This window comes from Neofelis nebulosa, chromosome 4 (assembly GCF_028018385.1).
Source record: "Neofelis nebulosa isolate mNeoNeb1 chromosome 4, mNeoNeb1.pri, whole genome shotgun sequence".
Taxonomy (NCBI): Eukaryota; Metazoa; Chordata; class Mammalia; order Carnivora; family Felidae; genus Neofelis; species Neofelis nebulosa.
Genome location: NC_080785.1, coordinates 14,550,266 through 14,577,222, shown reverse-complemented (window position 1 = coordinate 14,577,222; position 26,957 = coordinate 14,550,266). Strand labels below are relative to the sequence as shown.

The 26,957-nt window shown below is 44.2% G+C and overlaps 1 protein-coding gene across 8 annotated transcripts in view; it reads right to left on the bottom strand.

The window, feature by feature from the left end:
- Positions 1-25,586, bottom strand: part of SLC37A3 (solute carrier family 37 member 3) — a 152,555-nt gene extending 126,969 nt beyond the window's left edge. For 4 of the 8 annotated variants that reach the window (XR_009260203.1, XM_058724102.1, XM_058724097.1 and 1 more), the window contains exons 1-6: positions 25,484-25,586; positions 16,709-16,870; positions 15,189-15,297; positions 8,464-8,556; positions 5,452-5,535; positions 3,233-3,378 (exon numbers count right to left, since the gene is read on the bottom strand). Coding sequence is in view for 7 of the 8 variants with exons in the window: in XM_058724102.1 (XP_058580085.1) it covers positions 3,233-3,378; positions 5,452-5,535; positions 8,464-8,556; positions 15,189-15,297; positions 16,709-16,797 (521 nt within the window). In the remaining variant the exon portion in view is untranslated. Of the gene's footprint in view, positions 1-3,232; positions 3,379-5,451; positions 5,536-8,463; positions 8,557-15,188; positions 15,298-16,708; positions 16,871-22,754; positions 22,905-25,316; positions 25,404-25,483 lie in introns of those variants that run through there. The other 4 variants (XM_058724098.1, XM_058724099.1, XM_058724101.1 and 1 more) reach the window with 4 other exon arrangements.
- Between the last annotated feature and the right edge of the window lie 1,371 nt (positions 25,587-26,957).

The following is a 26,957-nucleotide window of genomic DNA, read 5'->3' as shown; positions in this document are numbered from 1 at the left end:
TTCTATCTTAAGATGTTTTTAAAGTACACCCAAATGACAAAACATCATGTTCCTTAAGGATATTATTAAACTAAAGCTCATTTCGGGGTGCATCCCAAGATACTGTGAAGAGATTTTTGAAAGTACGCCACAGATTGGGAGGAAATATTTGCCTATCACTGATTTAATAAAAGACTTGCATTTGAAATACAAAGAACTCTCAAAACTCGATAATACAAAACAATCCAGGGGCGTCGGGCTGGCTCAGTCAGTGGAGCATGCAACTCTTGATCTCAAGGTTGTAAGTTGAGTTGGGTGTAGAAATTACTTTAAAAAAAATTTTAAATCCTAAGGGGAAAAAAATCTAATACAACATTAAAGAGTATGAATCTACAATTATCTCAAATAAAAAGTTTTAAAAAAGAAGCTTCATGCACACAAAAATATGATGCAAGTAAGCACCTAAAAAGATATTGGACACCATCAGGTATTAGGGAAATGCAAATGAAAACCACAGTGATGTAGCACTGCATACCTGCTAGAATAGCTGAAGACAAAAAAGACCACATATACCAAGTGCTGGCAAGAACACACAGCAACTAGAACCCTTCCACTCTGCTGGCAGCAATGTAAAATGGCAAAACCACTTTGGAAGAGACTGCCAGTTTCTTAAAAAGATAAACACACACCTACCACATGACACAGACATTCTACTTTGAGGTATTTATCCAAGGAAAATGAAAGCGTATGTTCTTATAAGGATTTATACACAAATATTCACAGGGGCTTTGTCTGTAATAACCAAAAACTGAAAACAACCCAAACGTTCAACAACAGCCGAAAAGATAAACAAATGGTGATACAATAGGTTACTACTTGGCTAAAAAAAGGAATGAACTATCGATACACACGATATGAATGAACCTCAGAATAATTACATTGAATGAAAGCAAACAAGAAACTATATACTGTATGATTCTATTTATATAAAATTTTAGAAAATGCGAAGTAATCTAAGGTGACAGAAAGCAGACCAACAGTTGCCTGGAGACAGCAATGGGAGGGAGGGAGAAGGTAGCAGGAGTGGTGGAGGAGAGGACTTAACAAAACGGCAAGAGGAAACTCTTGGGGGTGATGGATATGTCCATGTTCTTAACTGTGGTGGTGGTTTTAAGGACGTATGCATGCCAACACTCATCAAATGGTACATCTTAAATCTGTGCAGCTTATTATATACCTTAATAAAGCCATTAAAAAAAAAAAAAAAGGTAAACCAAGAATCTAGTGGAAGGTTTATGAAAGTGGAAGTTTATGAAAATCATAAAACATACAAAATCTAGCAAGAGGGTCCTGGAGGAGAGTCAGGAGTTGTTCAGTCTGAACAACACTGGCTAACCAAAGACATGATTTTAGAAGAAACCAGTTGAAAAAGAACTGCTTTAAATTGTCATAGTTTTAATGGTACTTTGTGGTTTATTGCTGTGTTTTATTTTTTTATTTTAAAAAAATTTTTTTAACGTTTATTTATTTTTGAGACAGAGAGAGACAGAGCATGAACGGGGGAGGGTCAGAGAGAGAGGGAGACACAGAATCTGAAACAGGCTCCAGGCTCTGAGCAGTCGGCACAGAGCCTGACGCGGGGCTCGAACTCACGGACCGCGAGATCGTGACCTGAGCCGAAGTCGGCCGCTCAACCAACTGAGCCACCCAGGCGCCCCTATTGCTGTGTTTTAGAGGAAACCTCACTGGGCCTTAAGTAGCACATCATCAATTTCACTTACTAGTATTACTTGTTTAAAAACAAATTGTCCAATGCTCAAAAATGAACAATAATGGCTCAAGTTTTTTTCTTTGTGATTGATCCATAGAAATAATGGAATGGTCAACCTGTCCAGGCACTGCTTTCAAACACCCAGGGTCATCCAATTTATAAAAGCTCAGGTAAGGAGTGCCTGGGTAGCTCAGTCAGTTAAGTGTTCAGACTCTTGATTTTGGCTCAGGTCATGATCTCAAGGTTCATGAGATGAAGTCCACATCAGGCTCTGTGCTAAGAGCATAGAGCCTACTTGGGATTCTCTCTCTGCCCCTCCCACACACTTTCTCTCTCTCTCTCTCTCTCTCTCTCTCTCTCTCTCTCTCTCTCTCAAAATAAATAAATAAACATTTTGGAGGGCGCCTGGATGGCTCAGTCAGTTAAGCGTCTGACTCTTGGTTTCAGCTCATGTCATGATTTCATGGCTTCATGGGTTCAAGCCCCACATCAGGCTCTGTGCAGGCAAAGCAGAGCCTGCTTGGGATTCTCTCTCTCCCTTTGTCTCTGCCCCTCTCCCACTTGTCTGTCTCTCTCAAAATAAATAAATTTAAAAAAAAACAAAACAAAACATTTTTTAAAAAAATGAATAAAAATTAAAAAAAATAAAAGCTCAAGTAAGAAGGATCTCAAAATGATATGTGTCAAAGTGATTATCTTTGGGGCACCCGGGTGGCTCAGTTAAGCATCTGACTCTTGATTTTGGCTCGGGTCTTGATCTCGTAATTCGTGAGATCGAGTCTCCACATCAGCTGCTGGCAGCACAGAGCCTGCTTAGGATTCTCTCCCTCTATCAGCCCCTCTACCCTCCTCTCTCTTTCAAAATAAAAAAACTAAAAAAAAAAAGATTATCTTGGGGCACCTGAGTGGCTCAGTCGGTTGAGCATCCGACTTCAGCTCAGGTCACGATCTCACGGTTCGTGGGTTCGAGCCCCGCGTCAGGCTCTGTGCTGACAGCTCAGAGCCTGGAGCCTGCTTTGGATTCTGTGTCTCCCTCTCTCTCTCTGCCCCTCCCCTGCTTGCACTCTGTCGGTCTCTCTCAAAAATAAATAAATATTAAAAAAAAAAAAATGTGCTGGGGGATGGGGGGGGAGACTGATGGCTCAGTTGGTTGAGCATCTGACTCTCAATTTCAGCTCAGGTCATGATCCCAGGGTCGTGGGATTGAGCCCCACGTAGAAATCTCCCCACCTCCACTCTCTCAAAAATAAATAAACATTATTTATTTAAGAATAAAACAGAACGTGTCTCACGGGCTAAGCCACCCCTCAAGTCCACACCATTTCCAACACGCTCCAATGTGAAACCTCTCAACTATTCTTTCTAAAATAGAGGGAAGGCACGGGAAGGATCAAAAAGATCAAGCTGACTGATGACAGGTGTGGATAATCTGATATTAAAACCACTTAAAAAGAGAAATTAAAGACAAAGGGAGTGGCATACCCCGCTTTCCCAAACCAGTTGCCCATAACCGCAACCACACAGGGCCAACCGGTAGACTGCAGCAGGCCATTCCCAATCCACAGACAGCAGTAGAGGCCCTTGTTGTAGAAATGCAGCCATTCTGTGACAGGGCCAAAGACGAACACCTACGAGGAAGGGAAGAAAAAGGGACACGTGACATCCACGCAGACACCTAGAGGACACCTAACTGCCTACCATGCTTATGTTTCTGCGTGAAGAGACACATTCAAGGGTCCCGGGCCTAAGAGACACGAGGCTGACTCTCCAGAGGCTCCTGCTCAGAGCAGCACCGAGCGAGTAAGACAAACACATTAAACTGCCCCCACTGACGAAAGACGTCAAACAACACAAAGCTCCCTGACGACCAGCCCCCGGCTCAACGTGGATCTTCTGCTCTAAAAAGTTCAATCCTCATTGTTCGACCCCATCATACAGCTCTCGTTTTCTCGTCCTCGGGCCCATGTGTGTGGAGGACAACCGTAAGGACCGAGTTTGTGGATATAAGGTCAGTCAGCGCAGGGCCACGCACACCGTGGGGCCCAGGACACACAAGCTATCATTATTACTGCAGCTGTCGAGAGAACCGGTGGAAGCTGTGATCGGCTCGGTAATTCAGCAGCGTTCACCAAGCAACTGCTTTTTGTGGGCATTTTGCTCAAGTGAACATTTTACCTGCAGTTGAAATTTCTCTGGGGAGTATTCTGCATGGGTTAAAAAATGGAATGCACCATATTATGTTTCCATTGGGGAATAAGCAAAAGTATAAGGAGAGAGAAACGGTCAGTGGTTGCTGACCAGAGGCTGGGGGAGGAGGGAAGAATGGTAGTGACACAACTGGACTCGTTTGTTGAAACTTGGAACCACACACCAAGAAGGGTAAGTCCATGCACATACTTCAATTTTTCAAATAATGTAAAAAAACAAAACAAAATGTACACAGGTTTTAAAATAAGATGCATACGTGGGTAGGCGAGCAGGCTATGAATGAATGAAGTGTTTCAATCTCTCAAGTGGCAGATATTGGAAAATAATCATAAAATAGGGTCTAATTGAAATCGATGCTTTCATTCAACCAATAAAAATTCCTCACTAGGAGCTAGGAAACAAGCAAACAAAAAAGATGCATCAAATGTGGATCTTGACCTCTAGAGCACTAAATTAGCTAGGCGTTGTCCCCCAGGCCTCGCACATAGAAACTCGCAAGAGCCTCCCTACCAGCCCTGTAGGAAGGTCTTCAATGAGGCTGAAGCAAGAGCACTGGCAGTTGGGAGATGGCGGAAGAGGAAGTGACCGCCAGGTGGTCCAGGTCTCGGGAAATCTGTGACCTCAACCATCATGCTGCAGACCCCCAGGGAAAGCAAGACTGATACAGAAATCAGCAGCCTAAGCAGCAGACAACGTAAGTGCTGCGGCGGGGGAGCCCGGAAGAGGAAGCGATCCCTTTCAGGAACGAAGGTCAGGAGAGTAAGGCATTATGAAAGAACTGCCATTTAGCCAGTCACTTGCAGGAGACCCTGAGTTAGACTACGGAGAGCTAACTGAACAGGGAGCCACTGGAGGCAGGAAGAAGTGCGAGAGCAAAGAGAGTGAGGCAGAAAGACACAGGCTGTGTTAGGACCACGGGAAAAAGTATGGCCAGATCCAAGTGGTGAAGTGTAGTGGTCAACACAACTACCAAGGCGGCTCAGGACCAGGTTCTTGAGAGCACTGAATGCCGTGCTATTTATGCTTGGCTTTGGTGGTGAACGAATCAGGGAAGGGGCATGATCCAAATCTCACTTTAAAAAGATTCCCCTAAGTGATGGGGCGCCTGGGTGGCTCAGTCGGTTAAGCGTCTGACTTCGGCTCAGGTCATGATCTCGCGGTCCGTGAGTTCGAGCCCCACATCGGGCTCTGTGCTGACAGCTCGGAGCCTGGAGCCTGCTTTGGATTCTGTGTCTCGCCCTCTCTCTGCCCCTCCCATCCTCATGCTCTGTCTGTCTCTCAACAATAAATAAATGTTAAAAAAAAATAAAAATAAAAAATAAAAAGATTCCCTCAAGTTGAAAAGGCACACAAGTTACTAAAAAAATGGAAGATTAATTCTATTCTCCTGTTCTACATATAGAAATAGAGAGTACTTGGATTCCAAAATACCTGACCAAGATGATAATATTGATGATGACGACGATAATAACACTAATACCTTTTCAACTTACCACTAGTGCAGAAGAACACATGCCAAATGACAGAACCCATCGTAAATTAAGCCGATCTCCAACAATTCCACTGATGAAAAGGCCCTAAAAATAAAGCATGTTTATTTTACAGCTCTGAGTAATGACACAACATGAAAAACAGGAAGATACAATGCGATGCAGGTGAGGGAAACAAAACACCGACATGACTCAAAATTAAACTTCGTTCATAAGCCCAGCCTAGCTGTCTCCATCAGTTTCACACACGTTTCGTCAAATAACAGTGGGTTTCTGCACATTACACTGTAAACAAACTCACATACCCAAATACTACAATCCAGTGTAAACTCTGGTTCTACCAAAAGTGGATCCCCATCACTGCCTAAAAAGGAGACTGGAAAACCAAAAACAAAACAAAGCAAAAATACTAATGAAACAAGCATACAAATATATTTCATTTTCTAGAACAGATTAACTCCTAAGGATCAGCGATGTGCATTCCCACAGGGGTTACACTTAGCCATTTGCATTCTGAAATCAAGATGTGTCACAACGCGTCCTGCACAACAGAAGCTTCTGGGGCACAAGCACTGCCTGTTTAATCTGACCCTTGGGCTTCATGACTTCACGAGGCAGGGAGTGTAGGGGCACAGAGCCAATAATTAGTTGACGATAAGTACAAACGTTCTGCCTCCTGCTCTCCTCCCACTGAGCGGCAAGAATCAAAATCCGGTGGTCACGGCTGCAAGGCAGACTAAGGAGCCAAGGGCAATACACTGGGTTTCTTCCATGAATATGTAAAAGGAATAAATGTCTTGACTGAAAACCTAAATCCAGGTATAGGTGTTTCTGACACACCGACTATATCTATACTAGAGAAAACAGACGGTATGTCTCATCATCGACCTGTCACTACTTCAAAAGAAACACCCGTAAGCTTCAGATTCTATGTTCTATAGCTGCCACTCACACGTCTTATGCTACAGACAGTAAAGGGGGTGAAGAAAATCTCTCAATGTTTCAGATGAGGGAACCAATTTATTCTGTGTTATTCCAAATGCCTACATGATGCCTGAAGTGCCAGAAGGACATGCGGCTCGATATAAAGAAGCATGATCACTGACTGCTCGTGGCCCCTTTATCTCCTAAACCTACTGAATCCTAGTGATAGGTATGATCGCAACTCTAGATAAGAGGAAACTAAAGATCAAAAAAAGGGTTAAATTCCATTTGGAAACCAAATATGACACAGCCAGTTGACTGTGGTAGAGGTGGTCTTTGCACTGGACGATGCTGCTTCTTAACAAACACCATAAAGGCTCAGTGACAAGCACTCCAGGGAGTGCTCCACCCACAGGGGTGCTCCACCCACAGGGGGTGCTCCACCTAAAGCTGAATGACCACGTTATTGGGATTTCCTACTCAAGATGCCCAGGGTGAAGAGTTAGGCTAATTGATCCACGATCTGCTCCAACTGTTTCTACTACTACAGGCTTCCTCTTTGAAGAAAAGATATTCCAATAATTGCCCAAATAAACACTCAGAGATTACTCTGGGACTTTCACTTGGTGTTTGACATCACCTGGATATTCGTAATCAAAGGCTTTTTTATAACTGGACACATTTGCAAGAGAGGAAATCAGACCCTGGGAGAAAAGCGCGGACGGCTCACAGTATGCTCCCCGCGGCCTGAGCTCAGCCGCCACCACACAGCTCCCGCAACCAGAGATCCCAGCTGCCCGATCCAAGACGACTACCTTGGACAGAGAATCAGCGCCTGCCATGCTGGTATGGCTCCCAGGACACCACCATCTCTCGGTTCTCCCCCTTTACTGCTGCACCTCTGCCCATGTGCCCATTCTTCACGTCCCCCGCCTCGAGATAACAGAAGCCCATGGCTCAGCTGTCGCACCTCTTCTTTATCCTCACCTGCTCCTTGGATGATTCCATCGTCTCCTAACTGAAAATTATCTAGATGCCAAAGACTCTGAAATCTGTACCGCTAGGCTGAGCCTCTACCTTGAACTCGAGACTCACATAATCAAATGTCTGCTCTTCATCCTTTGGGCAGTAATAGGTATGTCACATGTAACCTGTCTGAAAGAGACTGCCCCCAAGGCCTACCCCTCCCACCGTCCTCCACTCTGCTATGATACTTCTACCCTAGAGTTGTTCTCGACACCTCTCTTTCTCTTATATTCCACACGCAACAGGAAAAAGAATTATTGGTTCTACCTTCAGAACACAGGTAAAATCTACCTCTTCCCACCTCTGTTACCCCACCCTGGATCCGAGACATCATCATCCTTCACCTCAAAACTGGAAGAGCCTTGGTTCAGTCACCCAGGGCAGCAAGTGCACCTGTACAAACATGGGGCAGATCCCAGCACTCGTCTGCACAAAACCTTCCATGGCTCCCATCTCACTCAACGTTAAAGTCAAAGCCCCAACAAAGGGACCAAAGCCCTAAAGGTCTGAGCCCCATTACCTTCTCTGGCCTCACTTCCTGTCTCTCTGTTCTAATCACCCAGACCTCATTCACATCAGGTCTTGGCTCAAATACAGCCTCCTACCCGAGGTCTTCCCCAGCCATCCTACCTAAATTACAACTCCCACCCGGGGCTATGTATTCCCCTTTCCCTGCTTTATTCTCCTCCACAGCACCTATCACCTCCACCCATCCTCTTTATTTGCTTATGTACAGCGCCGTGTTACTGTTGGTCCTCCTCAGCTCCCACCCAAGAATGTAAGCTTTATAAAGCTAGGGATTTTTCCTGTGTTGCTCACTGATGAACTCCCACAGACTAGAAAAGTATCTGGCACATGATAGGCTCTCAGTAAATATTTGTCAGATGGATGAAAAATAAATGAATGGCTGGGTAGATGGATGGGAAGGACACAAAATATAAACTTGAGCAAAACTGAACTCTCCTGGGTCAGGAAATTCTAGAATCCCTTAAACACTTCATAAGTGTGCAGTCATTTCCATATACATCTTTCCTCAACCTAAAACCCTCAAATTCTAAAACTTACCACAGCATAAGAGAAGAGGAAAATGGTGTCCAGCGTTCCAAGGAAAAGAGTGGCCTCCTCTGCGCTGGGGAACAAATGGTTGCTGCTCCAGATCTACAACAACACAAGAGCCAGGTCAGTCCCCACTGGTACCTGTCAGTCCTTCTCTCTCTCAAAGCACCTGCACCTACAGCCTCTGCCCGCCCTCACAGAGCCCTGGGGAGGTTGCACAGAGGAAATCAGCACTCTGTAGATAAGGAAACACACATGAGAGGGTTTGCAAGGTCAAAGCTATTTGCACAATACGAAAATGTGAGCTGCTTTTTTTCTTCTTTTGCACTGACGGCGCGTATGCAGCGGTGGGTAAAACTCCTCATGGCTCAGCGTGAGTCAAGGCCGTTACGCCAGACCCTACTATTAATCGCTATATTCTTTATGGCCATGCTCACAGTTAAAAGAAAAACAAAAACAAAAACAGGCCAATTTCACTTAAGAATGTCCTTGGTACGTGCTAGATGCTCAAATATTTGGCGAGAAGCAAAAAGTATTAAATTTATTAAATCTGGCCCTCAAGTCCGCTTATCTCTAATATTCTGTGTGCCAGTGCTAGGCATCCAGGCACCATGGCTGTCCCGAGGAAGAGCACACGTGCAGTGTGTGAAGTACGAGCCACAATATGGTTTTTTACTTGGAAGAATGACTGACAGAGGAGCCACAGTTATTCAGATTTGGGTATTTGGCAGATATGTCCTCAAAAAAGAACGAAATGATCCTGTCACTTCAAAATCCATTCAAAGTACAAGACACACAAATGGATCTTAATATAAGTGTACAAAAAGTTAATCGATACAGTTTCAGATTCCACACGGCAACTAACCTTTAAGAAATTGCCACTTGTCAAATTCTGGTGTACTATCAAAGATACATGCCCACAATCAGCTGAAAAAGCTCTTAAAGTACTTCTCCCCTTTCCACTGTGTATCTGTGAAAGGCCAAATTCTCTTCGAACAGTTCAAAGGATCAGATGGCAAGAGACTGAATTCAGAAGCAGACTGAAAATCTACTATCTTCTATTAAGCCACATGTGAGATTTGCAAAAATGTAAATCAATGTCATTCTCCTCATGAAGTGATTTTTTTTTGTCTTGAAAACTCATTTTTTAGAAAATGTCATTTATGTTAACACATTATGGGTTTACTTAATTCATTTAAAAAATAACTAAAAAAGAGATGAGGTGGGTTTTTTCCAATTTCTCAGGTTTTTAAAAAAATTTTTTCAATGTTTATTTATTTTTGTGAGATAGAGAAAGAAAGAGAGGGAGACACAGAATCTGAAGCAGGCTCCAGGCTCCGAGCTGTCAGCACAGAGCCCGACACGGGGCTCGAACTCACAGACTGCGAGGTCATGACCTGAGCTGCAGTGGGGTACTTAACTGACTGAGCCACCCAGGCGCCCCTCAATTTCTCAGTTTTAATTTCTAAAACAGTTTTAATTTCTAAAATATCTATAAATGTACACCCACAAAACCAAAAACTCTTTGGGGTCTTCAACCCAAAAACTGAGAGAACTCCTAGAATAAATGATTTCTGAGATGGGATGTTACAGGAAAGAAATTCTGACTTTAGAATATTAAAGAGAAAAATCACAATCAGCGATAAAGAAAAAAAATGTTTAACAGAAAGTAAAATCCCCAAATTATAAAAGAATGCGTAAAGTGTGATTCTAAAGGATTGGGACTTATTTCTGTGTGGCTTCAGGCGTCACTCTTGCTCCTTTAACAACACCTCACACGCTGTCACCGTAGAGAAAAGAGCAGCCCACACAATGATCGATCGGTATTTCCATGCACTTAAGTGGGGCCCTAAAGTTCCCCAATTCGAGTCATTTTGCCTCAGGCCACAATCTTCCGCCCTGATGCTCATTAGGACCCAGGACCAAGCCCTGTTGGGCACACATCAATGTGAGCTAGAGACAGTGGCCTCAAACAGCTGCCCCAAGTTTCAGGAGTCCTTCTTTACTCTCTCAAGAGGTCACCAAAACTCCCTGCAGGTGTGGCTTTCACAAGAACGGACAGATTTCAAATAGCTTTCTTTTGCTTTACTACCAGAATTCAGCTGAAATATACTTTTGATGGTCTACTTAACAAGTGGAAAACAAAAAGAAAACAAAAACAAAAACAAAAAACAAAATAGGACTAACAGAAAGATACAGAAAATAGGGTAAGAGAACAAGCCTAGTAAAGAAAGTTCCCTTCAACAACAGAAGTCAGACAGACTTGTCAGAAGGATGCATACTAGTGAGAAATGGTCCATGCACACAGAGCAAATCACCCAGTGTTTAATGAAATGACTTGCACACGGTGAAATCCCATGCACTGCAGTGGTGTAGCTGAGCTGGCCTGCATGCACATACAGTTAACATGGGAACCCCTGCCCCCCTCCCCCGGCCTGTATGCATGTCGGGTTTTCGCGTGTTGTGGGGGGGAGGGGCTGTACTAAGCACCGAGGCACTTCCTGGAAGCATGAAATTGTGTGCGTGGGGGTTTCCTAAGTAAGAATGTTTAGCACAGAGTGAGGGTGAGGCATGGGGTGGGGAACTACTGACAAGAGCTTCCTGAAGTGGTGCACAGAGAATGAGTTAAAGCTGACTTCCGTTCTGGGGTGTGCTCTCTGACCACAGTGAGTGGTATCGCTTTCCGTGAGATTCTGCTGGGGAAGAGCAGCTGTGGATGAGCTTGAGACAGAGTGTTGAGGACACCCTGAGTCCCGCTACCCTCTCCTGGACAGCTTAGACTCAATCACACTGCTCTCATGGAAGGACTGTACTGTCTGGGGAGGTAAGGTTTTTTAATTTAATAGAACAAAATCTTGCTTACAATTTTCAGTCAAGTTGTCCTCAAATATTAAATTTAACCATTACCTCCTTGCTATCTCTAAACATAGATTTTATGTTCTGTTCCCTATTTTCAGTGTTCATCCATATCAGTGGGATCCATGATAAATTCTCAGGTGAAGAGACTGTGTGTGCTTAATTCTTTTTGTAAAGCATCTAAGATAGCTATGCATTAAAATGAAAACTATAATAAGTAATTTTTGATGATGCTGTTCAGGACACTTAAATGTTTAACGCTATGTTAGCAAACTATTTTTCAGAATAATTTTATATAAACCCCTGGTTCTTTTTTTTTTTTTTTTTTAGTTTATTTATTTTGAGAGAGAGAGAGAGACAGCATGAATGAGCAGAGGAGGTGCAGAGAGAGAGAGAGAGAGAGAGAGAGAGAGAATCCCAAGCAGGCTCCATGCTGTCAGTGCAAAGCCCGACGTGGGACACGATCTTATGAACCATGAGATCATGACCTGAGCTAAAATCAAGAGTCAGACACTTAACCCACTAAGCCACTCCGGCGCCCCATCAACTTCTGGCTCTAAGAACTCTTCCCACTTCAGACAAGAAAGCAAGTCTCAAATGCAGGCTAGCGCTGACAGTTACAGACACAGCAGCACAGGAAGAGTGAAAAGTACATATCACCCCAGCTATTCCACTCCCAGCAGTAGGCTTAGGAAAGAAAAGGAAAGAAAAAAACCCAGACCTTAAAGTGTAAAGAAAGGAATGGAAGGTCAGCACTGCTCTCCACGACAGCAGAGATGGAAATACAAAGATCTCCAGGATAAGTCTGAACGTGACTTCTATATAACCAACCCATCCAAAGTACTTAACCCACAGTTCTGAAAAACCAGAATGGTGAAATCTATTTTAGCAGCAATTAGAGTAAGTAAATAAATAAACACCTAAGCAGAAAAGTTAATACAAGTCCCACAAGAGCTAATAATGTTAACATGGTTACTGGCAATAAAGAGTTAACAGAGTAGGCCTGAGACTGTTCTCCTCAAAAACACCTACTTGTGAGTTTGGCCCCTGGCTGGCACCTGAGAACTTGGATTTTGGGAGTGTTCCCATCCTTTCCTACTAAGAGTGGTTCACTGTACCTAAACTGTTTGTACAAACAATGTGGTTTACGCTGAACCTTTCCTCCTAGGCATCTGGAATTTTTGTCCATGTCAGGCACAAGGTGCCTATGTGACCAGTCCCAATAAAAACCCTGGGCACTGTGGGGCGCCTGGGTGGCGCAGTCGGTTAAGCGTCCGACTTCAGCCAGGTCACGATCTCGCGGTCCGTGAGTTTGAGCCCCGCGTCGGGCTCTGGGCTGACGGCTCGGAGCCTGGAGCCTCTTTCCGATTCTGTGTCTCCCTCTCTCTGCCCCTCCCCCGTTCATGTTCTGTCTGTCTCTCTCTGTCCCAAAAATAAATAAAAACCGTTGGGAAAAAAAAAAAAAAAAAAAATTTAAAAACCCTGGGCACTGAGTCTCTAATAACCTTCCCTGGTAGACAAGTTGTCACAACCTGTTGCTGGAAGAATCACATACATCCTGTACGACCCCACTGAAAAAGTCCTCTTGGAAGCTCGCACCTGGCTTCCTCCAGAACTCAGCCTATGCTTTTCCCTTTGCTGATTTTGCTCTGTATCCTTTCAGTGTAATAATCCACAGCTATGAATATGACTATAAGCTGAGTCCTGTGAGTCCTCTTGGTGAATCATCAAACCTGGGGGTGGTCTTGGGGGCGGCCAAACTCAGTTACCTAAAAAACAAAGGCAGCCTTAGGCAGCATAACCAGAAACTTAGTGCCAAAATCAAATCCTGTTGCTCTGGGGCGCCTGGGTGGCGCAGTCGGTTAAGCGTCCGACTTCAGCCAGGTCACGATCTCGCGGTCCGTGAGTTCGAGCCCCGCGTCGGGCTCTGGGCTGACGGCTCGGAGCCTGGAGCCTGTTTCCGATTCTGTGTCTCCCTCTCTCTCTGCCCCTCCCCCGTTCATGCTCTGTCTCTCTCTGTCCCCAAAATAAATAAAAAACGTTGAAAAAAAAAATTAAAAAAAAAAAAATCCTGTCGCTCTGTATATTAATCAGACTGCACCTGCAAAATCACATTCAGCACACAGCACCACTACGCCACAGTTCAAGGAACCACGCACGTTGGCCTAAATGAGAGAAACTTAGGAAGAAAGGTCTTCTCTGAATATTCAACAGGCTGTCACGCAGCAGGAATCGACTACTACGAATGGCTCAGAAGAAAACCCACGATCAAAATTAAACAGCGGAATACTTTTCCCTAACATAGGAAAGAACTTTCTAGAAGTATTAAAGCAGAAGGTGAGTGATCATCTTTCAAAATGACAAAGAAAGCATCTATACTGGTTGAGAGGTTAGAGCACATGACCCCTTCAAGGGCACTCCAAGGTTTGTGATAAGTCATTTGATCATTTAGATGTACTCAGGGAGCACACAGCACTGTCAAGACTCGATGTGAAATCTAACCCTCTATTCCTAACATCTTTCCTTTCAAAAGTTCCTGTTATGGGGCACCTGGGTGGTCAGTCGGTTGAGCGTCCCACTTCAGCTCAGGTCATGATCTCACAGCTCATGAGTTCAAGCTCCACATCCAATCTGTGCTGACAGCTCAGAGCCTGCAGCCTGCTTCAGATTCTGTGTCTCCCTCTCTCTCTGCCCCTCCCCTGCTCATGCTCTGTCTCTCTCTGTCTCAAAAATAAATAAAAACATTTTAAAAAATTAAAAAAAAAAAGAAGACATGCCAAGAATATTAATATGTATCTACAATTCCACATAAGTAGAACTCAAGGAATGTGGTAAAGAATGCATGGAGTGGGGCACCTGGGTGGCTCAGTCAGTTGAGTGTCTGTCTCTTGGTTTCAGCTCAGGTCATGATCTTGTGGTGCATGAGTTTGAGCCCCGCATCAGGCTCTGTGCCGACAGCTCAGAGCCTGGAGCCTGTTTCAGATTCCGTGTCTCCCTCTCTCTCTGCCCCTCCCCCGTTCATGCTCTGTCTCTCTGTCTCTCTGTGTCTCTGTCTCTCTCTCTCCTCTCTCTCCCTCTGAAAAATAAACATGAAAACATTAAAATAATGCATGGAGTGGATTTGTATATTGAAATAGGGTATCGTAAAGAATAGCATCTCCATTCCAACTGGTCATCAAAGGATTCACTTGATCCATAATGAATTCAAAGAAGTGGATACATACTCCCTGACTTCTAGACTCTTAAGCAAGATACAAACAAATGAAACAATCACAAGGTACCTAAATACTGAGACATTAAACTATGTAACACACCGTACACAGTTCAGATGGGAGGGGGGGAGGAATTAGTGGAAGCTAGGAAAAAATTTGATAGAAAAAGTGGCATTTTAGGGGCGCCTGGCTGGCTCAGTTGGTGGAGCATTCGACTTTTGGACTCTGGGTTGCAAGTTCAAGTCCGGTTGGGTGCAGAGATTACCTAAAAAAGAAGAAAAAGTGGCATTTTATCTTGCCACAGAGGGAAAAGCCAGATTTAGATGGGAAGGAAAAAAGAGAAAGAGCCTAAAAAAGAACATGAGCAAAATCTCAAAGGCAGAAATGAGTACAGGTGCTTGTGAAACTCAATTAAAAAACAGTCTCACCAGAACTGTGTCACTTCAAAACGGTGAGAAAGCAGCTGGATAGAACGGTAAGTAAAACAGGTCTGAGTCAGGGCAAGCTAAGAAATCAGGCAGAATAGTTTGGATTTTATGCCAGAGGAAACAGCCATTTTTCAGAGTCCTAAGCAGATGAATGAAACAAACTAGAAGAATTTCAGAGGAATTTCGGGGTGGGCATGGCTCGCTTCCTGAACCCGTCCTAGCACTTTGTTCCACTTACCTCTACAGGCAATCTAATGGACTTGTTAAAAGCACTTGGGGTCCACTGCTTAGAGATACTGACTTTGACATTGCTAAAAGTTTTTCTTGATGCGTGGAGCAACGAATAACTGCAAAAGAGAAAAGAAATACAGCTGAATGAATAGCAAAGAAAACGGCATTCAATAAAATCCCATTTGTTTCATTCAATTTTAGAATTCTTCTCTTAAAAAAAAAAAAAAAAAAAAAGTTTTGCTTTATCAACTGAAACAGTCTGCCAAGCAAAAGAAAAACTTAACCGGGGGTCCCTGGGTGGCTCAGTCGGTTGAGCATCTGACTTCAGCTCAGGTCATGATCTCACAGTTCTCACAGTGAGTTTGAGTCCTGCATTGGGCTCTGTGCTCTCCGTCCAGAGCCTGGAGCCTGCTTCGGACTCTCTGTCTGCCTCTCTCTCTCTGCCCCTCCCCCACTCACACTCTGTTTCTCAAAAAATGAATAAATGTTAAAAAAAAATTTTTTTTTTTTAAAAAAAGAAAAACTTAACTAGTCTTCTTATATAAGCCCCTGTGTTCACTCCTAACTTATCCCTCCACCTAGAAGACAGATACGTGATTGATCCCGACCGACTTTAAATCATGGAGGCAGTTCTGTAAAGAATTTTAAGTCTTTAGCAACCATTGGCCCCTTGTTGTTGTACTAGCCATTCAGTAGCTTTCTCTTGAGTCCTGTCTTTTCCTCATATTGATGCCTCCTCTCATCCCCAACAAACAGCTATCCCTAAAGAAAGCATCCAAAACTACCTATCAACTGTTACACAATTAGAGAACCATTTCCTAGTTCTGCCTTAAAACAACCAAACAAACCTATCACATCATTTGTGGTGCCTTCAATAAAGATCAACAAAAGAAAATCTACCCAGAAGAAATCATCAAAACAGCTGAGCCACAGGGTTATAAGTAACATGGCTCCTAAAACCAAACAGCCTGGTTTATGTCATCTATGGACCACTAAAGAGAGCCACTGAGGGCCACAGAATCACAAATACTGATGATTCCTTGGTCACGCTCCTTACAATTGTCTCATACAATTTTTACTTTACTTCTCAAGGATGCACAGGGCATATCCTGAACACGTGCATCCTGTGTTCTGAAGCTCCTGGTTTTAGTAAAGAAAGAATTTCATGTTAAACCACAGTTTCTCAACCGTGGCACTACTGACATTTTGGGCCCTGAAAATTCTCCGTTGTGGGAGGCCAGCCTGTGCACCGTAGGGTCCGTAGCAGCATCGCTGGTCTCTATCCACTCCAAGTGGCACCCCTTCCCCCAGTGGGACAACCAAAGCTGCCAAACATTTTGGCCAAATATGGGCAAACATTGCCCACGGGGCTACCAAAAAGTACAACAGAAAGAATAACTAGCCAGTTCATAAGCCCATGCCAACTCGTGCATTCAACACTTGCCACGCAGTAAGTACCTCTCCCAAACAAACAAACAAACAAACCAAAACACACAAGAGAACAGTTTTAGCAATCCATCCACATACCTGAAGAAGGTGAGCAAGAACACAACAACGTGATGATGGCTGAATCGGGAGAACAGGGTTCCTCTTTGAAAAATATTTGGCCAGGCCATAGTCTTCCTGACCTTCCTTCTCACCTCTGACCTCAAAGTTTGGACAGTGAATTATTTACATCACTTCTTCTTTCTGGAAAGACAAAACGCATTATCAACATTACTTAAAATAGGCAGTTAATCTAAAAACTGAATTATTTAGACTTATAACCAGTCAGCATATTATCAGGCCTTGAAAAAAATCACATGGGCTAGCTGACACCAGAAAACTAGATTGATAACTATGTTTTATAACAAGTCCTTAAAAAGAAAAATCCTTGACAAAAGACTGCATACTAACAGAAAGAACTCTCATACAAACTGGTAAGAAAATCACTAATTCAAGGCCAGCTGGCTGGCTCAGTTGGAAGAAGGTGTGACTCCTGATCTCAGGGTTGTGAGTACTTAAATAAAATCGCAGGGCTGCCTGGGTGGCTCAGAAGGTTAAGTGTCCGACTCGATTCTGGCTCAGGTCTTGACCTCACAGTCATGAGATCAAGCCCCAAGTCAGGCTCAGCATGGAGCCTGGTGCTTACTTGGGATATTCTCTCCCCCTCTCTCTCTCTCTTAAAAAAATAAACTTTAAAATAAAACAAAATCTTAAAGAAAAGAAAATCACTAATTCTGACAGAAAAATGAGGAAAGGAAATGAATAGACAACTCAGAAGAAATGAAATGTCTAATTAATTTATCATATAAAAGCTCCAATTGGTCAGCAATACAAGAAATATTAATTAAGGCAAGAAAACGCTTATATAGTTAAAAAAGATTGTGCTCAACGTAGTTCAAGGTCTAATGACTCCTAAACTCTCATATACTGCTGATGGAGGTAAAATGTAGTATTACAGAAGACAATCTGGCCATAGTCATTAAGAGCTTTGACACAAAAATTCTATTTCCGGGGCACCTGGGTGGCTCAGTCGGTTGAGCAGCCAACTTCGGCTCGGGTCATGATCCCACAGTTCGTAAGTTAGAGCCCCGCGTCAGGCTCTGTGCTGACAGCTCGGAGCCTGGAGCCTGCTTTGCATTCTGTGTCTCCCTCTCTCTCTGCTCCTCCCCTGCTCACATGCTGTCTCTCTCTCAAAAATAAAGATTAAAAAAAAAATTCTATTTCCAGGGACCTATCCCTAAAGAAATACAAGATGCATTCAGCTCTATAAACAAAGGTAGCTTTCACAGTATTTCAAAGAAGCTTTTTTATGTTAAAGAAACGAACTTTGTGTCAGTCGTAAGGAAATGGGTAAAGAGGCAGGGCCACTCCCATGCCCTCTGTCTCCACTGCTTTCTCTCACTTCTCCTTGGTTCTCTCTGAAAGCCGCATCCATGCTCTAATACCCAAGAATTAAGCACAGAGTAAGCATCTAAAATTTAATGTCTCCACTTATAAGTCTGCAGAGACAAACTGAATATGCAATTAAAAGAGGAATGATTAAATAAACTATGGTATATCCATATAGCTGAATATTTTATAATCATTTGACATGAAGAATTAAGGCTTTTTAGTGACATGAGAAAATGGCAAGTGAAAAAAGGAAGAAATGGGGTGCCTGGCTGGCTCAGTCAGTAAAGCGTATGACTCTTGATCTTGGGGTGGTGAGTTCAAGTCCCACGTTAGGCGTAGATGACTTACAAAAAAAAAAAAAAAAGTAAGATATGACTTATAAATATCATCAACTCAACTCTATGTTTACATAATATTTACAAATAAATAGGGAATACACTAGCTCTCTCTGCGTAGTGGGATTATGGGTAATTTTAATTTTCTAAATGCTTTCCTAAAAAATCTACAATAAAAGTATATATTACTTTTATAATCAGAAGGGAAAAACATCCACAGCATTGGTAAAGTCTTGTAATTCACTTGCTTATTAAGAAAAAATAAAGTTAAATTAACAAAATGACCTGTATGCTACATGTACTGCAATAGTTGAGGTAGGAGACAAACTCAAGAGCTCCCAATACTGAAATTAGCAAGTCACAGGGCTTTGCTTTCAAGGCTGTGTGCCTTGTAACTTCTATTAGACTCATGTTTTCACCAGCCACAGTTTAGGAGAGGTAGCCAAACCGTAAATGCTGACAGACCCACCAGTTGGCCATTCCTGAAACTTTTGGATAAAAGGTACAAAGGTGAGGTGGTTAGACATTATAGCTGTTTGACTTACTGGCTATAAGCCTCTGGACACGCCAATCTCTATGAATTGCATGTGGTAGTCTATAAAATGTCCTGTCTCTTTTGAGAGTCATGAGACTAAAATAAACAATGAATGTAAGTAAGGTATTATTAAGATAATTATTTTAGCCACTGATCTGCCCAGGATTAATCAAGCCCACAGCAGAATGTAGCTAATTTCATTTAATCTTTCTCCCTGAAAAATGTTCACAAAATAATGAGCCGAGTAGGATTTTAAAATTCCACTTACAAAACGTAATAAACTTTCTGTCTGTAATTCCAGAAAGTTACGAACCCGAGAGCTATTAGTGTTACTGCTAAATTTACCTCCATCCCCTGAATTAAACATGAAACCCAGTGGAACTCAAAGCTTTGTGTAAATTGTAGCTCCTTGAACTGAACACATACATTCACACCTCAAAACAGTATGCTGATAAGAGTTATGAAATTCAGTAATTTATCAGGTAAAATAATTCCAAAAATGTATGCTCCAACAGATTGGGATTACATTGCTTTGGCAATAATGGTTGTGTATTTCAAGGCTCTGCAGTTACATTAATAACTTTAAATGACTACCGAGCTGTTTGAGACCATCTGGATTTCATTTCTAATCAACCACCTTTTCCTTAGTTCCGTGACATGAGAAAAAAAGCTTAATAAGTACACCAGGAAAATAGTTTTAGGTAATCACCTGCTGCTGGCAGGATGCCATTTAAAATGAATACTATTATAACATCTGGTCCTAAGTAATTACAATAATTAATAATAATAATACCTTGCACTTATATTCTCTACATCACAGAAGCGATTTCTTTTTTTTTAATTTTTTTTTTTTCAACATTTTTTATTTATTTTTGGGACAGAGAGAGACAGAGCATGAACAGGGGAGGGGCAGAGAGAGAGGGAGACACAGAATCGGAAACAGGCTCCAGGCTCCGAGCCATCAGCCCAGAGCCTGACGCGGGGCTCGAACTCACAGACCGCGAGATCGTGACCTGGCTGAAGTCGGACGCTTAACCGACTGCGCCACCCAGGCGCCCCACAGAAGCGATTTCTAATCATCTGTGAGCTCTGTGACCCTGGGAAAGTGCTGAGAGTTTTTGCCAAGTCTGATTCCATCAAGCACATTCTACTTTCTGAAGACCATTTTCTTTACTCCTCTAGTCTAACATTTTCCAAGTGTAGGTAAATGCTGTCATAATTAATAAAACCAAAATTCATTTAAGTACTTCTAAATTCAAAGTAGCATTTAGCTAAATTCACTTAGCATTTTCTCAATGGATACTGAATATACAACTATCATATGAGAACAAGAATTAGCTTTTAAAAACAAAACTTACTAAAAATAAGATCCCTGCCATCAAAAAGGGTCCAGAATCACTGAGCCGTGCTCACTCCTTTTCAAAACCAGTTCATAATCATGAACTCATCTGATTTGTGATGAAGCTTTTTTGAGCCCTAGAAGATCACGCATACAAGGTATTTTCCAGAATGAGACACTCTGCATTGTGCGATCAACGCTGAATAAAAGACATGCAACGTGTCCAGATGGAAGGTAATCTCCCCCTTATAAAACAATGCCTTGGAATATAAAGCGTTCCAAAACGGTTACTTTCTATAGATGTTCAGAGCCCATTTCCACCCCACAGCAGTAAGAGTTCAGGCTGTCCTGTACCAGGAATGCTGTGGGAGACACAGACTACAAAGCGGAAGGGGGAAGGCTGGTAGGACAGATGGCCCGCGGAAAGCATCTCGGCCCCCACGGCCACGTCCTCTGACCCAGTCCTCACCCTGCCCCAATCAGCTTCTCTGAGCTCATGCCGGGGGCTCTACTGCCCGCTGCCCCTCAGCCCTGTCACCTACTGACCTCCCGGCACTCCGCTGTCACTACAGACAGCGCTTGCCCCGCTTGTCTTCTGCCACTGCTTCGGTCTCCGTGCAATATCCTGGTGGCTCATCTATCACTCCCCGGTCCTCTTCACCACCCATCTTTTCGTCTATAATAACCCACAATTTTATAGAGGTTTTCCACAATAAAAACCCCATCCAGTAACTACATCACCTCCCCCAGGCAGATTTCAAACACCCAACTTTCTTCCCTTCCAGAAAACTCCTTGCTCTCCTACTTCCCACTCACCATTTTACCTCAGCAAAGCTCCCAATTCAGTCACCTCACCATTTTCCCATCATCCGTTACCCTCCTCTTGTCCTCAGTTCCTTCTTCACTAACTTAGAATCTATCCAACTCCCTTATGGGCCTTTTTTTCTTGCCTCTGTCCACCCACCCTGTACCCAAGCGGCTGCAGTTTGCCGGAGAAAAATCACACAGGCAGGCTGATTTCACTTTTTAGATTCAAAACCACAAACCTCAAAGGGCATGCAACACTGCCCAGCATGACTACACTTCCCTAATGATTCTGCTCTCTCAACCTCTAAGACAATTCCACACTGCTCTCGTTAAAGCTCCAGCACCCCTCTCTCTCAACCAGCGCGACGGCTTTCTGTCGACGCCCAGAACAATGGCTCTAACTCGGACCCTCCAGAGTTCCCGACAGTCCAGCCAACTGTCCAATTGATATGCCTCGTGCACCTGAAGCAAGATGCTTCACTTCCTCCCTCAAAACTGATTCCTCCCCCCAGTACCCCCCACCTCATAAATGATACTACCATTCCCCCAAGTTGCCCAAGGCAACCAGGACTTATCCTTCATCTTTCCTTTTCTCTCTCTCAGCTTCCACAACCAACCCATCACTAATTACCTCCAAAATACATCCCAAAGTATTCCTCCTCTCTCCATCCCCACTGCCACCACCAAGATTAGCCACCCATCCCCCACCAAGCCTACCCCTAAAGCCTTCTGCAGGGTTTCACCACTTCGGTCTACCCTGCCCCCAACTCATTCTACACACATCGGCCAGAAATATATCTTAAGACATAAACCAGCTCCCACCCTCTGCTTAAAACACACTGATAGCTTCCCAAGACTCAGATGAAAATACAAAACAATTTGCCACGCCCTTCAAAGCCTGACTACCCCAGTCCTCTGCAGTAAAATTGGAAGGTTAAGGGGAGGAGAGCAGTGAACTGGACAGCTGTGGTTTGCAAAAGGAGGCTAAGGATAAAGGAGGTGACTGCCTGAGCAATGCCTTTTGAGAGAGTGGGTGTTTCTTTTTTAATTGTTTTACTGATTGTCAATAGGTCATGCATGCATAAGGCAGAAAATTCAAAAGACATCGAAGGGGTACCAGAGAGTGACGTCTCCCTCTCTGATCTCATCACCCCGTGCCCTTACAGGTTTCTTTGCATCCCTGCAGAATCCATGCCTGTGCATCCACTCCAGGCATAGCTCCTCACTCACACGTACACAAAGGAGCATACGACACACTATTCTGCACCGTTTTCTTTTCTTCACTTGTCAGAGGTGGGAGATCTGCCCCTATCTGCACCTACAGGGTCACCACATTCCAATCTCCCACCGGACATCTGGGTGGTTCGCCATCCTTTGCCACCACGAAGCTAGCCACACTTCGACACAGCAAGGAGCTAGCCCATTTCCCTCCTCCCCACCCTCGCCAGTACCACACCTCCACACTCGCTACAACGTCCCCACACCGAATTCTTTTCTTGTCCCTGAGCCCTTCCTTGCTTGGGGTCTTTGCATTTGCTGTTCCGCTGCCTGAAATGCTTTTCTGCTGGTTCTTTGCGAATGGTTTGCCCTTTCCTTTTCTTGGCTCATCCTCAAATCATCTCCGTCAGTGGTGTGCCCTGATCGCCCCGTCTACAATGGCCGCGGCCGTTACTCAGTTACCTGTCTCCCCTCTGTCTCTGCTTCTTCCTTTCATAGCATTGTTTCCAATCAAATTATCTGGTTTAACGGTTTTCGTGTGTGTTGTTCAGCTGTAAGCTCCACAAAAGAACGGCCTCATCTGTCTTCAGTCCACGGCTATATCTCTGGCACCTAGTAGAGCATTTAGAATGATCCATAAAGATTTTGTGCACGAATGAATTCTTTGACCATAACCAACACCGAATACTCTCGAAGCACCAGGCACCGTGCTAGGTACTTGCCTTGCGTTACTGTATTTAGTTCTCACATCTTATAAATAAGAAAACAGATTTTATAAAGTAGTATCTCTTAACAGAGGAAGCGAGCATTCAAACCCAGACCTGACCCTAGTCTCTATGCTATACTATGTAAGAAAAAAAGGCTAAAATATCTGAAGTTGGGTAAAACACAACGATTAGAAATATCTCACCTTAAGCTTGGAAGCAGAAGTCCTGAATGGGGAAAAAAAAACCCCACCTATTAGTAATAGTGGTTACACTATTACTATTCTCAAATGAGAAGGACAATGAGATGGGCAATTACTTCACTCTTCAGACTTCAGTTTTTACATTTGCAAAGTAAAAAGATGGTGTGTACTAAAACAGAAAAAGGTAGGTGGAAGAGTAATGAATGCATAGCTGAGTTCAATTATTTTGACAGTATTGTGTGTGTTGTAATTTAGCACCTCAATGTTTGACACAAGTAACTTTTTCATCCCACATCATCCCATTTGAAGCCACTTATCTGTACCACACAAATCCTTTCACTCAAAACTCAAGCCTTCTGTAATTTTTGTCTCTTCTTAAATTGTTTCATTGCCACAGATGTAAAGTACCTAGCACTTCCCTGTAAAATTCTCTTGTCTTATTCCAGGGTTCCTAAAACTACATTCTTCCTACCCATTGTAAACATATTCCAAAGACAACTAGTTTTCAAGATAAAAACCTTTCCCTCTCGGTGTGCCTGGCTGGCATGTGACTCTTGATCTTGGGGTCTGGGGTCGAGTTCCACATTGAGGGGTAGATTGTACTTAAAACAAAACAAAAACAAAAACAAAAAAAAAAAAAAACCAACAACAAAAACAACTTTCCTTCTCCTAAACAAAAGACTCATATGCCAGTTAACGGTTACTGCTGCGACATTTCATTTTATCAGTGGGCAAAACGGAACCTTCGATAATACACTTGATTCTGACATCTAGAAAGAAACAACACGTTGCACTGACTTCAATTTTATAAAACTACTGTTTCAGGGTCATTTTCTAATGAAAATGAAAGGCCGAGGTGCCTGGGTGGCTCAGTCCACTAAGTGTCCGACTTCAGCTCAGGTCATGATCTCACGGTTCGTGAGTTTGAGCCCCGCGTCGGGCTCTCCACTGTCTGCAAGGAGCAAGCTTCGGATCCTCCATCTTGCTCTCTCTGACCCTCCTCTGCGCTCTCTCTCTCTCAAAAACAAAAACATTAAAAAAAAAAAAAAAAAAGGAAACGAAAGGTCAACAGAAGAATTATGTTCTTTGAAACCACATGTGACCCACAAAAAGGCATTAAAGTTGGAGCTGGAACCATAGACCCTCCACTTAATTAACTTCTCTGAGCCTCGATTTTCCTCATTTAAGAATTAAATTAGGGGGCGCCTGGGTGGCTCAGTGAGTTAAGCAACCGGCTTTTGGTTTCAGCTCAGATCATGACCTCATGATTCATGAGTTCAAGCCCCGCATCCGGCTCTGAGTGGACAGTGTGGAGCCTGCTTGGGATTCTCTCTCTCCTCTCTCTCTGCCCCTCCTCCACTTGTGTTCTCTCTCTCTCTCTCTCTCTCTCTCTCTCTCAAAATAAACTTAAAAAAAGAAAAGAATTAAATGAGACAATTTTAGAGAGCTCCTAATATAGGAACATCCAACAAATGGCAAAGAAATAATTCAGCACCAAGACACTGAAGAAAGGCAGCAACTGGGATTCAGATTTCCCTCACCCCAGGAAAATACTCTTCTCCCTACAAGCATTCAGTCACAAGTTACCATGAGATCATCTACAATCTCATACTTCAGGAAACGCCAAAAGCCCTGTAGCCACGTTCCCATTATCCCCTGTCAAAAGTGAGAATAAACAGACCACATTCTGCAAATAAGAATCCTGAGAGAATGACGAATACGTAATGTGACCAAATTCCTCGACTGAGGCCACAGCAGTTAGCAGAATACAAAACCCAGCTATTCCACTAAGACCCTCCCTCTTTGGCCTCGGCGCATCTTTTCCAAAAGCCTGCCTTCCTTCGCACCCCACCTGAAAAGCATCCCTTCACCCGGTCTAAACTGCAGCCCTTTTCCGGGACAAGAGCCCTCGTGGCGCGCGGCCGGGCCCTACTCCCCGCGGGGGCCCTCCCGGATCCTCCCGCTCTCCTGCCGCTGGGGTCCTCGCCGGCCCCGCCCGGCCCCGCACTCCCGAGACCGAGGAGCCGGGCCCGGGCCGGAGGGGAGCGGCGGCCCGCCCGGCCCTCGGCGCCACACCCACCGGCCGCCCCCACCCGCACCCGCACCCGCACCCGCACCTCCGCATCGCGCTCCCGTCCCCTGGAAGCCCCTCGGACCACCCTCGCGGGCGGCGCCCGCACACCTCGCCCGGAGCCGGGCGCCGGCCCCTCCTCGGTCGCGCCCCACGCGCCGCGGCTCGCGCATCCGAGACCGCGCCGTAGTCGCCGCGCTGCGGCCCACTGACCCGCTCGCTCCGCTCCGCTGCCCGCAGCCCGTCGTCCCCGCCGCCACCTCATCCGCGCCCCGGCAGCCAGGGTTTCCGGACGCTCACGTGACCCGCCCCTCCCGGGGGGCATGCTGGGAGTTGTAGTCCGACCGCGCGCCGCTTCACCTGCCGGACTCCTAGGTGACAGCGGCAGGGAGAGGGAAGGCTGGGGCCTCGGTGAACCTGGCTGTTGGGCTGGGGGACGGATGACGGCCAGGAGTGTCAGCTGGAAAAAGACAGTGAGAGATAATATATAATGATCTGGGCAGAATTGCTATATAGGGCATCTTTTTTTTCCAGAAAAGCTTTATTCTGTTCTTTGTTTTTATAGAAAGTAACATGCTGCTAAGTTTGCTACTGACCAGGCATCAGGGCGTAAGCTTTAGACTTTTTTTTTTTTTTAATTTTTTTTTTTTTTTTACATTTTATTTATTTTTGAGAAACAGAGTGAGACAACGCGTGAGCGGGGGAGGGGCAGAGAGAGAAGGAGACAGAATCTGAAGCAGGCTCCAGGCTCTGAGCAAGCAGTCGGCACAGAGCCTGACGCGGGGCTTGAACCCACAAACTGTGAGATCATGACCTGAGCCGAAGTCGGATGCTCAACTGACTGAGCCACCCAGGCGCCCCTTTAGACTTTTATTTAAATTAATTAAACGCAGTGACCCATGCAGGCAGGGCCATTAATCTGCCTCTGCCATTCACCTTCTGCACTCCACCCCACCCACCCAAACAAGTAAATGAGTGTTAAGATCCTGACAGCCTCAAGCCAAAATTAAAGGCCTTAAAAGGAGGCAGGACTTGGAAGTGGAACCTTCTAGTCTCCTGGGCTCTTTCACCTGTTGGGGAAATATAATTTTTTTTTTTTAATCTCCCAACCAAGAAAATTTCTCTACAAAGATAGAGAAAGAAAAGTTTTACTATTGGATAAACATTAAACCAGAATGTGAGGCTCATCATGATCTAACAGATTGCAAAGACAGAAAGGAATCTCCCGCATATACAGCCAAGCAGATACAACCCCTTACATGCATGTTCTCAAATAAGCAATCACTAGCCCTCAACTGAGAAGACCGGGACAGGAGCTTTTGTCACGTACAGTTGGTCCAAACTTTATCATGGCAACTGGGGAGACTGCCTGAATTGGCTTATCCAAAGGAGAAACAGACTTCTCATACCTCTAGGACAAGAGATAGTGTTGCAAATTGGAGGAAGACACCCACAGAAGTTAGGCTTTTAGCCTCCCAGAAACTAGGAAACTGGAGGACTATCGCCCTGGATGTTTGTATTTCAAGATGGCTCCCGGGTCCTGGAAAGTTTCCTGATATGAGGCTGGCAAGAGGTTATTTAGCCATTATGAACGGCTATACATCTATTTGAAAAGGACAAAGGGCAGGGTGGAGGTGGGAGTTCTTATTTCCAAGGGAGACTTAAACCTCTTATTTTTAACTTGTAT